Source organism: Strigops habroptila, chromosome 3 (assembly GCF_004027225.2).
Source record: "Strigops habroptila isolate Jane chromosome 3, bStrHab1.2.pri, whole genome shotgun sequence".
NCBI classification, from domain to species: Eukaryota; Metazoa; Chordata; class Aves; order Psittaciformes; family Psittacidae; genus Strigops; species Strigops habroptila.
The window spans coordinates 21,393,773-21,407,643 of NC_044279.2; the positions used below are offsets into that span (position 1 = coordinate 21,393,773).

General features: G+C 39.0%; 1 protein-coding gene across 7 annotated transcripts in view; it reads right to left on the bottom strand.

The window, feature by feature from the left end:
* PLXNB2 (plexin B2) overlaps window positions 1–13,871 on the bottom strand; it is a 258,286-nt gene that overhangs the window by 3,909 nt on the left and 240,506 nt on the right. For all 7 annotated transcript variants that reach the window (XM_030479224.1, XM_030479220.1, XM_030479225.1 and 4 more), the window contains 8 exons: window positions 13,195–13,295; window positions 12,220–12,304; window positions 6,591–6,745; window positions 5,124–5,284; window positions 4,401–4,548; window positions 3,838–3,902; window positions 3,034–3,109; window positions 972–1,046 (listed from right to left, as the gene is read on the bottom strand). In XM_030479224.1, coding sequence (XP_030335084.1) covers window positions 972–1,046; window positions 3,034–3,109; window positions 3,838–3,902; window positions 4,401–4,548; window positions 5,124–5,284; window positions 6,591–6,745; window positions 12,220–12,304; window positions 13,195–13,295 — 866 coding nt within the window. The remainder of the gene's footprint in view (window positions 1–971; window positions 1,047–3,033; window positions 3,110–3,837; window positions 3,903–4,400; window positions 4,549–5,123; window positions 5,285–6,590; window positions 6,746–12,219; window positions 12,305–13,194; window positions 13,296–13,871) is intronic.

The window sequence follows — 13,871 nt, forward strand, 5'->3', positions numbered from 1 at the left end:
CTTCTCAGAGTGATTCAATTTTCCCTGCTTACATCTGTTTAAATGCTCCAACAGGATGGCTGCTCCTGTACAAAGCAGCTGCAGTGAAGCTGAGGATGAGACTCACTGACTTCAGTGCTAAATATAAGTGAAAACATGAACTGTGCTGAGGTGCAAGACAAACCAAAGAGAGCTCACATGTGCTGTACTCCTTTTTCATTCAGCATCTGTTCTTGCTTTGATTTAATTCTGAGAGTTTTTTGGAGGCATTCATTTCCATGGAAACCTTTGAATAAAAAGTTTCCTTCTCTCTTTTTGTTTTCAGATTAAGTTTGGAGAGCCATAGCTGCAGCCCAGCTACACTGGGATTTTCTTTGTCCCCCTTTCTACAGGGTGTGAAAAACTAAAGAAATGTTTTGGACTGAATCCTTTTGAATCAGGCTATATTCAACAGTTACTCTACTTTGGTTTACCTGGGGCAGGCACTTCATTTGGCACAGCAAAATGGGGACAGTAGCATGCATGGAGGTTTTAAGTACATCTTAACTAATAAGAAAGGCAGAGCCCCATTCCGGCAAGAAAAACAAGTTTAATGGACTATTCCTAATAAAAAAACCCCACTGGCTTGAAACCTGATACTGCTCTTATGACTGCTTTTTGCTCAGTGGCATTCTTATATCCTAATTCTTAGGAATTAGGACTGTAGATCTGAAGAAGAAATTATTTTAAAATCCATTTCTCTTTCAGATCTCATTAAACTATCACTACCAAAACCAGATAGCCCATAATGAGATTGTTCATTTATAAGAGTGCACCCTTGACCAGAGCCATTGCCAAGCAAGGTATATAACTGCAAAGTTAGAGCTTTCTGCTCAGCATTGCTTCTGCCCGATTATGCAGGGAATTCCAGAAATTGTTCCTTTAGACGGATGTTAGCCTTCATAACTTTTTACCATTGATATTGAAAAATGAAAACAAGAGCCACAACTTACCTCATCATAGTATTTGTTAGTATACTGGTAGAGTTGGTGTAGAGCCACAAGTGTATTTAAAGAATCGGTATGTGCCTATTAAACACAAGCAGGAAGCAAACATGTCAAAATGTGATCACAGACAGCTCAAGGTTATGCACATCCACAACTGTTGGATTCAATTTACAAGATTTCCAAATGCAAGCTCTGCATCCTGTAACTTTTGTTAAATGACAGCTGGGGCAGAAAAAAAGGGGTGAGAAAACTTTTGTTCAGTGATTTTTAGATCAAGACTTTCCCGCTCGTCTTTTCCACTGGAGGTGGAAAATATTTTGAACTCTGAATGGTGGACCACAGACTACAGCTTAAACATCTGTTAACAACATGGGTATGTATAACTATAGCATTTACTCGGTACAGTCTACATATTGTTGAGATGTTAAGCATTGTTTCTGTCACTGTCATGGCTGTTTGTTTGAAATCCTTTCTCCAGTTCTTTTTACCTCTTTGAGATTATTCACACCTCACTACAGCAAAGGTGTAACTCATCAAGATCTCAAGCACATGTATGTTTGGAAAAAGCCATCTGAATCATGAAGATGGGAAGGGATGGGGGGTAGAGAGAGATGGAGAGAGAAAGGACTTTAAATGAATCAGGAAATAACCTTTCCATTACCTCTTCCTTCCTCTCTCCCTGCCCCCATTTAACTTAATTAGTGAATGTGTTCTACCTAACAGATGTTTTTCATTCACAAGTATAGGATTCAAGTCTTTAGCTATGCCTTTGGTCTTTTAAGTTAGTTAAGAAAATGAAGAATTGCAAAATATTGCTACTGGCATAAATGATTACCCAACGCATAAAGCAGCAGAGAAACATCCATCTTCCCTTGCTCTGTAAAAGTCACTTCTAGAGCTGGTCAAGATTTGCAATTTTCGATCACTCCTTCCATATTCATTTTATCATAATTTATAACGTAAGTAGAAAGGATCAACATATTTTGCTGATGTTAAAACATTCTACTGAATTTACTTTTAATCATCAAATGTTTTAATTTTACATACTTCTCAATTTGTGTAATAAATAAAGTGAACTGGAAAATTAAATGTCACTGCAGATGAGTTTTGTAGTGAATGACTGAAAATAGAAATGCTCTCATGAGGATGTTGATCTGCAAAATGTTAGGTCGTAAGTGCACTGAAAAAACCAAACCACAAAAAATTCCCCAAACATCCTCCTTACGCTAGAATTCCTCAACTAAATTAAGCAAATAAGCAAACCAGCCAGTAATACACTGTTTCTTCGCTCAGACTAAACAACATCTTTTAAGTCTGGTGCAGCCCTCTCCTGGTTCTCCAAGTTAAACTGGGTGCTTCAAAGGCATGAGCCTGCTCTAACTAAGCTGAGCTGCTGCACAGACAGACTTTTTCGAGACTGAAGCAGGGTTTGTATTTTCTTTGCTCCACCAGTCTCCAGCCAGAGCCCCCAGTTAGCAACCACCCTCCTCTGCTCTTCTCCATGAGAAGTGACCCCCAATAACCTGTAAGGCAGAAAGAGTAAGTGCCACTGAGCAAGCACATGGAGAGCTTCTCACATGCAGTGTGAAGCAGAAGTATTGCCCTTGTATAGACAGCTCTAAAATAGGCTGTACTTAACGTATGTGCGTCCTCTTTCATTTCTGGAACCTATTTTTTGCTGTGGTAGCACTGTGAACTCAGTCATTACTTGTTATCAGTATGATGAATGCTAAGAATCCTCTATATGCTGGGGAGAGAAAACACAATTCAAAAGTGCTGTAACTTTTCCACATTGGATGTGAAAAAATCCAAACATTTTGCTCTGGCACCTACATCACCCAGATAGATTAGTGACAATAACTATTCTCGGTTCCAGTCAGCAATCAACATTTCAAACAGTCGAAAGGCATGACTACACTTCACTTAACAGGACTATTTCAGAGCATGAAATAACTTGTGATGTTTGACGTACAAGAAACCCACTTGTTGAGTTAGGAAGAGAAGACAAAGAAAAATAGTGCTACGTTTGGCTCCAATTTCAGGACAAGAAAATGGAATTTACTCTTACCCTAGAAATCTCTGCTAGATGGGTATTCATGTCTTGGTCACTCACTGGCACCATCTGACGAATGCCTTTGTAATAACTGCAACAGATGAAAACAGACTTTCAATTAGGTGAAATACATTGTGGTTTCTGCTAATTCTGTCTTTCAATTTTGCAGTTATTTTAAACGTGCTTCCTACTAATGCAGGAGATGCTTTGCCACAACAGACTAGTGATTCCTTTAGTAACCCTGCCTTCCAACAGTCATTAGTACCTTCACAGCAGAGGCAAATCGTACCTTATTGTACAAGGTCATACCACAGGAAAGAAATCTATTTATAATTACAGCCAATGATTATTTTAGGTCTTCAAACTTTGGAAGTTATCAGCTAGCAAGAGTTTTGTCCTGCGGCAGATCTTCTGTGGAATTCACTGTATTGCCAATTACAAAATGAATAAAGTCAGAGATGGAACGGAACAAATGTGTTTGTGAAAATGTTCTCAGGATTTGATCTCTACTGAGTTACAGAAGTGCAGCTTTGATTAGACAGATCGTATGGGTAACGATCACCACTGCAGAAAACAATATCAGATTTTCACCTGAATAAATCTATCCATCTGTCTGTATAGACACGAACACACACTAGGTCATAACGGTGCTGCATTTCATCCCTGCCAACGCCACCACCAGTGGAAAGCTTTAGCATTAGGGTGTAAAACTTTAAACATTTGACAGTTGACTTTGACTACCTCAGCAGTTTCTTTTCCTCTTACACAGGCCTAAAGCCCTATCAACTCCAAATAAGCATGAAAAGAGTCTATACTCACTCTTTCACCATCTTCTTATAGTTCGAGATTTCTTTAGCGTAAAGTAATTTATTACTTGGAGAATCCTGAAAAATTTATAATAGAGAGAAATTTGGTTGATTTACGAACATCTATAGGAAGCAAAAGAAAGTCAAGAACTTAAGATCAAGCCTTTATATTCACATGCACTTGAGCTTTACAGAAAGTAACACTTGGATGGTTATTAACATTGGTTGGACTATGTGTTCTGAAAGGATGAAGTTTACACACATCATTCCTGTTGGGTTTTACAAATATTCAATGCAAGATGATACTAAATTATAAACATGAAATAATCAGTTCATAAACTTGCTTGTTATAACAGCAGTTGCTATTTTCTCCTTTTTATAAATACCAATTTTCAGTCTACTCAGTAACACCGACACGTTCACCAACTTGGTAAGTGGTGAAATGCTAACTTCATTATAAAACTAAAAAGAAATGATCAAGGTTGTATCTCCTCAGAGAATGGGTATTGTCTGTGAGGATGCCCTTTCTCTTGTCAGGCATGAACGTAGTCAGGATGTAGAATGCAAATCACTTACTCTGCTTAATTTGTGCTCTGTTCTTGTGCAAGCATCCATGAAAGTCTGTGCAATGACTGACAAGGAAGCATCAACTACTTCGTGAACATGAACATCAAAGATGAAATGGGGATTTTTCAGTATGTTTACCCAGAATCTAAGAGGCAGGCTGCAAAGCAAGAAGAAGATAAATAATCCTTTTTACACAACAAATACTTTTCAAAAAGCAAATCACATGAAATTAAGTACAGGTTTTGCATTTTGATCTCCTCACAACAGCAAAGCTTACTGTTGTGTTTCAACACTTATATGAGCTATCTGTTGTCTGGTTTCCATGTCTGAAAACCAAGCCATTACATCTCTCAAGAATCTCAAATTCCCCCAAATAGCAAGAGAAGATGTCTGCATGGTTGGAGAAACTACCCGAGTACTATTTTATTAGATTTTGTGCTTTAACAGGTAAATCTAGTCCCATTTGCCTCTTGCTTTCCTTTTCTCTGAGGAAAGACATCAAGTGAAGTGTTAAATCTACCACTGACAACCTCATAGGTAGTTGGGTTTCATTTGTGCATCTCCTAGGCTTACAGGGAATCCTTTAGATCAGATAAACATATTATCTCAATTAAAATGATTCTGAGAATTATAAATGAAATATACTTAATTTGTGGTAAGAGTGCCAGTACATAGGTGGGAATTACACTCTCATTTCTCTTCAATACAAGTATTACTCTGTTCATACCATACCTGTTTGTTTTCCAGATGTGAATGGTGTCTTCATCCTTGATGTCATGCTTTTCTGCTTGCTCATCGAGAAAGTCAAAGAAGTATTTCACAGCTGGTGGCACCACATGGTTCGAGTTAAGCACGCTATGAAAGAAGTTATCTACAAACTGCTGAAGTGTCCCCTACAAGCAAATTAAAAAAAATCTATTAGATTTGTGCTACAGGCTGCACTCGGTGCCATCCTCGACTCTTATTCCTATTGACACTAACATCCACTTGCAGTCACTGATGTCCTTCATCCTGAGTGCTAAGGGTACTGGGTGACAAAAAACAAGCAACTTCTTAGTGTAGTGACCTTCTAGAGAACCATTTTACGTTCTAGCCTGAAAGGCTGCGACTTCACCAACTATTCCACAGTTTGCAAAGGTGTGCTTTCTGCTTGACAGAAGAAGCAGAAGCTGTTTGCTAAGCCTACAATACATTTACACTTCAGGGTTGTTGTGAACATAAAATAATTGCTAGCTGGTTTTTAATGGTTTTGCAGCTTCTCACCTCCAGTTTCTCTGACTCCACAGCACCATGCAATTTTCAGAAAGAGACTGAGAGGAAAAAGTACCATTGAGCATTTGACTTTTTGTCAGCAAAAAGTAAGGACACACCGACAGTCCTTGGGGTGTAGGGGTAGCTGTGGTCCCAGCCATAACACCTCACCAGCTCTGTACAAGTTAGTAAAGCTCCAGACTGGTAATAACCCATAAACTGGCTATTTGGAATAGAAAAGTGGTGGCTGCAAAAGTGTTATTAACAGAAGAGAGGAATGTAAGCATCTTGCTGGCTCTTTGTCCTGAGTCTATGTCATCTATGTGCTGATTTTCCTTCACATCTACTTTCACACTTGGACAAATGGCCTTACCTGGAGCTAGACCACCCTCATTTTCACGAGGAGCCTGGCTTTAGGGTCATTAAACACATTATTCTAAATTCTTTTTTCAAGGGGGAATGCTTTGCAAAATTATTTTGCTTGTGATCCATTGTGCAGTATAAGCACTAAAAATACTCTCAAAGGACCATTGTTATTTGAAAATATTTTTAGTTCTCGAGGTTATCCTGCAGCATTGGTCACACACAAGAACAGGGAAATATAAGACTCTCTAGCAGTTTATAAAGCATTTGGTTCAAAAGAAAACCCTACAAAATACTATCTAAACAGTGGCACAGAGGAGAATATTCATCTTTGTCTTGCAAGAAAAATCCTTATTTAATGAACGCATAATCACAGTTCTCAACTTTGATCCGGAGTTAAACTTTATTTCTTTCCCAGTAGTGTTCTTCAGGGCATATTAATCACTTTAAGCCCTGAACACCAGATTGTGCACACAGGACAGTCAAAATTGCAGGCAAAAGCACGACTAACAGTTGCATCATTTTCTTCAGTTGTACCTCAAAATCTACAGAAGTAAGGTGTAACACGGCACATCTGAGTCCTACCTTCACAGAAAGAAGTCTGGTCAGGTAGATTTCAGTAATAGCTTTGGTCCTTTCCTTTTCCTTCACGCTGCCCCGCTTTGATTTACCTTCATCTATTTCATCTACTGGCCTCACTAGATGCCAGACCTTATTTTCGTCTTCCAGCAGTGCATGCCCTACAAAGAGTAATTGCAATAATTACAAAAAACCACTCCACAGCCAAAACAGCAACATGAAAATAATCACATACATAAGTACATGTAATATCTTTGTTCCCTATCCTTAACATACCTGTCCTCTTGCCAAGAAGGTCTAGATCTGCTCCTGTTCAACCTATGCAACTCAAGTGCTAAATGTTCAATAATACATAAGCTGAAAAGCTTGCTTTTGTCAAGAGCAATGGGAGAGGAAGGAACCACAAAATCAGGAAACTCCTGTTCGGTCACATATGCACACTGTGTGTATTTTTTGAGGTCCGCACACTGAAGTACTTTACCCCTTTGTGAATTCTTGGAGACATGATTAAGTTACAGAAACTCAGACAGTTTCTGAGCCACCACAGAAAGAGCCAGCACAACAGCCACCACAGAAAGAGCAATTGTAGCTACTCCAGGTACAAGGCAAGATATTGTTATAGCAGCTCTGGGGAATTTCGCAGTGGCAATTTTAAAAAAATGATGATATCAACCTTTTTTTTTTCTAGGTATCACCATTAGAATTTACGTTTTTACCCTAACTGGTGAGTTCAATGTATGGTACCTCAGCTCAAACTTGTCTTTATCAGCATTTGACCAGCACCTCTTAACTTTGTAGCTGAAAGGAGGGAAAATGCTTTTTGCTGAGAAGGCGTAAATGCCAGCAGACAGAGGTAATGACTGAAGCAAATTCATAACCATTATAATAAAGTTTAAAACAGTATGTTTGTCAGTATTCATAGCTTAAACCAGAGAGAGACTCACATCAAGTCTGTTAACACAAGCAGAAACAGGAGTAAGCACCTGGATGCTAATGATAGCTCATCTGATTACAGTTTTGACTTGCAATAAATATCCCTTGAAAAAAGATTTTGTGTCATAAAGTTCTCCTGCTTGTGCTTTGTTCTTCCTTTAGTTTCTGAATTTTTATATCTACTTGGCATAGTCCCTAAAATCAGTGGTGCTTTTCCAGTGGAAGTTACTAAATCAGTGCGTTTAAGATCATTGACATCTTAAAAATGTGAGTTATTTTTTCCCATAAAAATTGTGATTCAGCCCTATTGCATATATTATTTTGCATTACTGCTAAGTTTTGTGCTTTAATATACATATCTAATGTAACTGAATCCCAGTTACAGCAGAGATATCAGTTTCTAGTTGCATAAATTTTGCCTTTTTAAATGTTTGGCCATAGTAGTCTATTAACTAACTTCCTCAGCAGCTACATTAATTTACCAGCTTGTGTTTATGTTCAATATTTTACATCACAGAGGAAAATAACATTTATGTGTCATCTGGCCAAGCCAGCACTTCTGCTTGAATCTACTTTGTATATCCTCATTGAAAGGCATTAGCTATGCAGCCTTCCAGGCCCTTTACTTCTTTTTAACCAGGTAGGGAAGAAAAAAAAATCCCACATAAAATCACATTGTCCTCTGAGAGGCCTTAATTTGACTTGGAAGTTCATGTGAATGAAGTAAGAAAGAAATCAAAGCTATCACTTTATTTTGAAGCAGATGCGATTTTGCAATCGATACCATTAACAACAATCATCTGCCAGTACAGTAAGAACCACTGCTGAGCCTGAAGTCTGGAATTTCTTTTGCAATGCCTATTATTTACTTTTGTAAATTAACAGATCTAATCACACATTTAAAGCAGAAACTATTTTCCAGACTTCAGTCAGTTGCTTGGGACACTTCTGCTTTCTCATTTGATTCAAAGGAATTTACTCTCTCTTTGCCCTCCTGATGGTATAATGTCCAGTTTAACTTTGGAGAGAAGAGAAACAACCAAAGGGGATTCCGCTGAGATTACTGGCCCTGATGTGCAGCATTGTTTGGCCCATGTTTGTTTAGCAACAACAGAATTGGCTACTAGCGAAATAGTAGTTATTTCACAGGAAAATAGGGATTATAAGACTACAGCTTGACTAGATGAACTTCTGCAACACAGAGATCCCACTTCATTGCTAAAAATAGCTGGAAGAATGAGGAAGATAAATTCAGGACATGGGGCAACAAACCATGTCAGCAGTACGGTTGCTAAGAGAAAATAACGTTTCTGTGAGATAATATTTTCCCCAATGGAAAACTAGGAGGTGAAGAAAATAAAAGATAGGGGAAAACACCTCCTTTTTTATTGCGGTAGCCACATTGTGTGTCAAGCTGTAAGTGGGAAGAAGACTGTGCCTGCTGCGTCAAAGCTTCACCCCAAACTCTTTGTCTTGGCCCTTGGGCATTCTTTGACCAATCTAAAATAATGCTCTGTGTGTGCATTAATGACAAATATTGACTGTGCTGATGAGTTACAGTGGCATGAACCATGATGTAAACATGATAGAGGTAAGGAAGATGGTGACAGGCAACACAGCCCCTTTCCCCTTGTGTGGCCTGCAGGAAAATAGCTTCCTTCCAGCCTCCTCCCCTGCTGTGAATACCCTGCTCCATGGAAATGAAAGAAGGGCTGCCCTACCCAGATCTGCCTATCAGTATTTCTGATCTGCAACCCTCTATTTTTATTCAAAATTAAAAAAGGAAAAAAACCCAACCCATCAACAGAGCTAACGCCCAGAACAACAGAGCGTGTTGTCTTGGCTTATAGTTCAGTACAGAAATACTAGCATGAAATCATTGAAACCATTCTCCATCTTGATACAAATTAGTAATTGCATTTATTATCTCCAGAAGTAAAAGATGCTGCATTTAATTTGTCACAACCTCCAGCTTCTAGTGTCTTCCTGTTAGAAGCTGGGAATCAAAAGCAGCATGGAAGCAATGCCAGGTTTTAGAGCAACATCTCTGAACATGGTTTTACATTTTCGCTCTATGCAAGGCCTAGTACTTTGGCAGACAGTCAATGGATTCAGCTGACACTTCTCAATGCAAAAGGTGCAAGTTAATAAAAGACTGAATTAAAAGGAAAACCACTTCATCACAAGCCTCATTCATAGAGCTGGGATAGGATTTCTGTTTATTCCAACCCTGTAAATCCCTGTGTCACATAAATGTGTGTGTGGGAGGGGAACCCACTCATCTTCTCCTCTCCCGTTTATACACATAGCATCTCACAAATCACTGTCATTGCAGGCTCTTGCTTTGCATTAGCTTTGTAACATTTTATAGCTTTCAAAAGAACAACTTGGCACCAGCTAGCTCTGAGGACCCTTTAGTGCTAAAGAAAACGGGCACAAAACACTGTCTTCCCAAATTTGTACACTACCATGGTGCAAGAGTGTGGAGAAGAAACATGGTGGAAGCCGTCCTCACTCCATACTTTGGGATCTGACTTCTCTGCAGATTTTTCTCTCACGTACCAGAGCCTCATGTGACAGCACTGTCCCTAGAAGCCTGCTTTTCCTTTACAATTTAGTATGGTACATGTGTAACTAAGGAGTTCATCATGGAGTAGAGATCATGTATGTTCAAAGAACTTCATCATACTAAATCATAGCTAAAGATATAATCGTAGAGAAGAAGTAAAGAAAAAGAAAAAAGAGCAAAACAAGAAAACCACATGGTCTGGTCCTCTACTGCCTGCCACAAGGGTTGAGAGGTGGGGAGGATGAAGACTGGGATTCCAGAATGAGATACTGAACACCACTGTGTGCTAACAAAGCAAAGCAAGCTAAGGACACCACCAGGCTCCACTTATGGTCCATTCGTTCAGAGTGGAAGCAACTACCACTTCAGAGTTTTCTCAGCAATCAGTGGAAGCAAACTGAACAGGGACCAGGAATCAGCTCCTCGCCTGGCTGCACTTCACTGCCCTCTATATCAAGTTGGATGGCTTTGTAAATTAACATGCTGGGTTGGCAAGTGCTCTGACAGAGTAGTCACCACTTGGCCAACTATGGCAGGCACTTGCAGTAATGGGTTGAGAGGATAGCAGCAGCCCAACTCTCTCAGTCTGTCTTCACAGGAGAGGTGCTCCAGCCCCCTGATCATCTTCATGGCCCTCCTCTGGACTCGCTCAAGTAGGTCCACATCCCTCTTGTGTTGGGAGGGCCCAGAGCTGGTGGCAGTACTCCAGCTGGGGTCTCATATCAGAGTAGAGGGGGAGAATCACCTCTCTTGACCTGCTGGTCATGAAATGGAAGTCTGCATCTTTTTGTTAAATAGTGATATACATCAGAGCTATCAGCTGAGACCCATCTTTTTGAAAAATGTACATTTCTGGCATATTATTTTCAATCTATTTGACTGCCCAACCCTTGAAACCTATTTAATCTAAGATCAGTAAATCTGTTTAAAGGAATGAAACTATCAGGTGAAGCAATGGCTTTTGGAATCAGTGCTAGACAGAAAAGCATATTAAATGAATATTAATAGAAGGAAGAATGACCTCAACAATTATCGTTCCATAAATCTAACTTCTACCTCTTGTAAAATAACAGAATATAAGGATTAAAAACCTCCGAGAAACTTAACATCTGAAATGTAAAGGAAACACATGTGACAAAGACTATAAATTTACAAATAAATATTTCCATAAAAATCTGAGTGCATTTTAGGCTGTAATGGATATTATGACTCAGGAGGTTTTGAGATAAAGGAAATTTGTCTAGACAGAATACTAACATGAGGAAGTAAAAGCTTTGAAAGATGGGTTTCAAGCTATGAAGTTGTCTTCTGTGTTGAGAAGTCCACCATACTGTAGCAGACAGCAATACGAGAATTATGCAACGGCTGCATTAGTGATGTGAAAGAGAGGAAACATAAGGTAATTCCTGATACTGACTTACAGTGGATTGCAAACCTCAAAAAGAACAAAGGAATTGTGGAAAACACTGCATCTAAAGAGGTAACGCATATAATGAATAAAGTCAACCAACAAACCCTTGAAAAACCGAGCTAGCATAGCTGATGAAACACCACTCATAGAAAAGGAGACATAAAATATGAACATACAGAGATGAGCTTGCAAGGCAGCAAAGTTGTAAGAAATGCAATAAAAAAATTCCATCAGATCTCTTATGTCACAAAGAGGGGAGCTGGTCTCTACTGTGGTTGATCTAGAACACTGCATTCAATTCTCAGTCTAGTAAGGAGCGGAAGAAATTTGGAGAGGTAAGTAGGTAAAGGAAGAAGAAAGGACAGAAGAGATAAAGCTTTAGAAAGATGAAAAATATGGTTTGACTATAGATGTAGTAGGATTAAGAAACAAAATATACAAGGAAATGTTTGCTATGAGCGCTTTCTATTAAGTTGGGGTATGGACTCTCAGCAATTATGGTTAAAACCCCATTACTTAAGGCTTTTATAATGAGGACAAAGAAAACAATTGCAAGTGTACAGTGGGTAACACACAACAAATAAGCCCTGTATAGTCAGTCTGGTGGGGAATATCTAGCGCCACAGACGTGCTTGATAAACAAGATCGAGACAGCAGTGTCTCTCTGTGTGGGTTTTGACTTCTAGTCATTTTGGGAGGTAGAGAAGCCACAGGATACTTACTTTCCCCTGGGACATCTTGCTGATTATCCTCTGGCTGCTGGGAAATTCCCATTTTTGATAAAATGAGCGTGGCACCATCTCGGACCTGTGAAAATAGGAACACAGGGATGTTATTCGATGTATACACTACTGAACCTCTTTTTTGAAATCTAACTGTAGTTTCTGTAATCTTTTGCAGGGAATCTAGACCTATGATTTACGCTGCCTTTCAAAGGCTTCTTGGGTAACCAGGTCTGCAATTCAGAACAGACTCCCTCCCCCTCCTTTAATAAGAGATCCCATCAACACCTGTAAGATGACTGAAAATGCTAGAAGCATCTCCAAGACTTAAGTGGTTCCCAATCCAGTGTGGGTGCCCTTTGTACAAAAATGGAGTTTATTATGGAGAATCAGATCTGTCTGTTTTCTGAGGGAAAGCTAACTTACTTCTATGTGTCCTTATCCAGGTATCTGTTGTTAGAAAGCAATAAATAGCACACAAAGGGAAGATAAGTGGATTGCAAATGCTTGGTAGGGTGCACAGTATGAAACCTAAACCAGACGGTACAAAAACGTCAACATCTGCTCTCCTGACTGGGCTGTTGAACAAACCAGACCAACTCAAAATCTATTTAGCAGCAGAGCAAAGACAAAGACAATTCTCAGGGGTAGGAAGTGGTAGCGAAGAGATGAATACAAGACCTAGCAAAAGGAGCTTTTGAATGCTCAAAGGGGATGGATTTGGGACTGCAATGATGAGGAAACCAAAGTGCTGGCATTCAGGTGATGTGTTTTTGGCAAGATGTTTAGGCAGTATGTCTAGACCCAGCCTTTCATTCTTCCAAGCTTTTACTGCCTAGACCTAGAGCTAGGGCTTTTTTGTTGTTTTTGATTCTTTATGTAGCGCAGAAGTTCCTCTAAAAACAAATAAAGATTTTATTTATTACAAGAGAACAGTTAACAGATGTGAACAGTTGCTCTGAAACACCTTCTTACATTATAATGCATTAGTGTGTTGATACGTTTCCATCTGCCATCTCTTTGGGATGTTAAATCCAAGTCTGAGAGAATCTGTGCAGTAGAACCTGGACGCCACTCTAAGGGGTAATTAAAATGAGAAAAAAACAGTTTTTAACCATGTGCAAAAAATAACTACTCCAAGAATGCTTCAGTTTAGAGACCCACTGATGTATTGTAGAGGATTAAAATAAGTAATTTGGCACATACCAGGAGGTGTGTTTTTTATTGCTTAATAGTTTGGTTTTTATTACAGAAGTTTGCATAAACTATTCCTAACTATGCAAGAATTGCATCCTCTACTTTTAGATTAAGGGAGTAACAAAGATATTGCAAAACTTTTAATTTGAGCATTTATTATGAGATTATTAGGCCTTTTAGGTTATGTCAATTTTTTTTTTCTCAAGAAGAGAACAGCAATTTTGAAAGCCTTCAAGGAGGATGATGTTCAGAGGCTGGGTGGCTCATCATCCTGTGAAAGCATAACTCCTGTAAGTTATAATACTTTTGAATAACCATCATAAAGGCAAGTCAAAATCAGTACCAGTTTCTGAAATTGCATCATTACTTTTCCATCAGTTAATTGTTCATGCTGTCATTATCACATTAATTAGTACCTGAGATACTGACTCTGTCAGACATGAATACATTTGTGC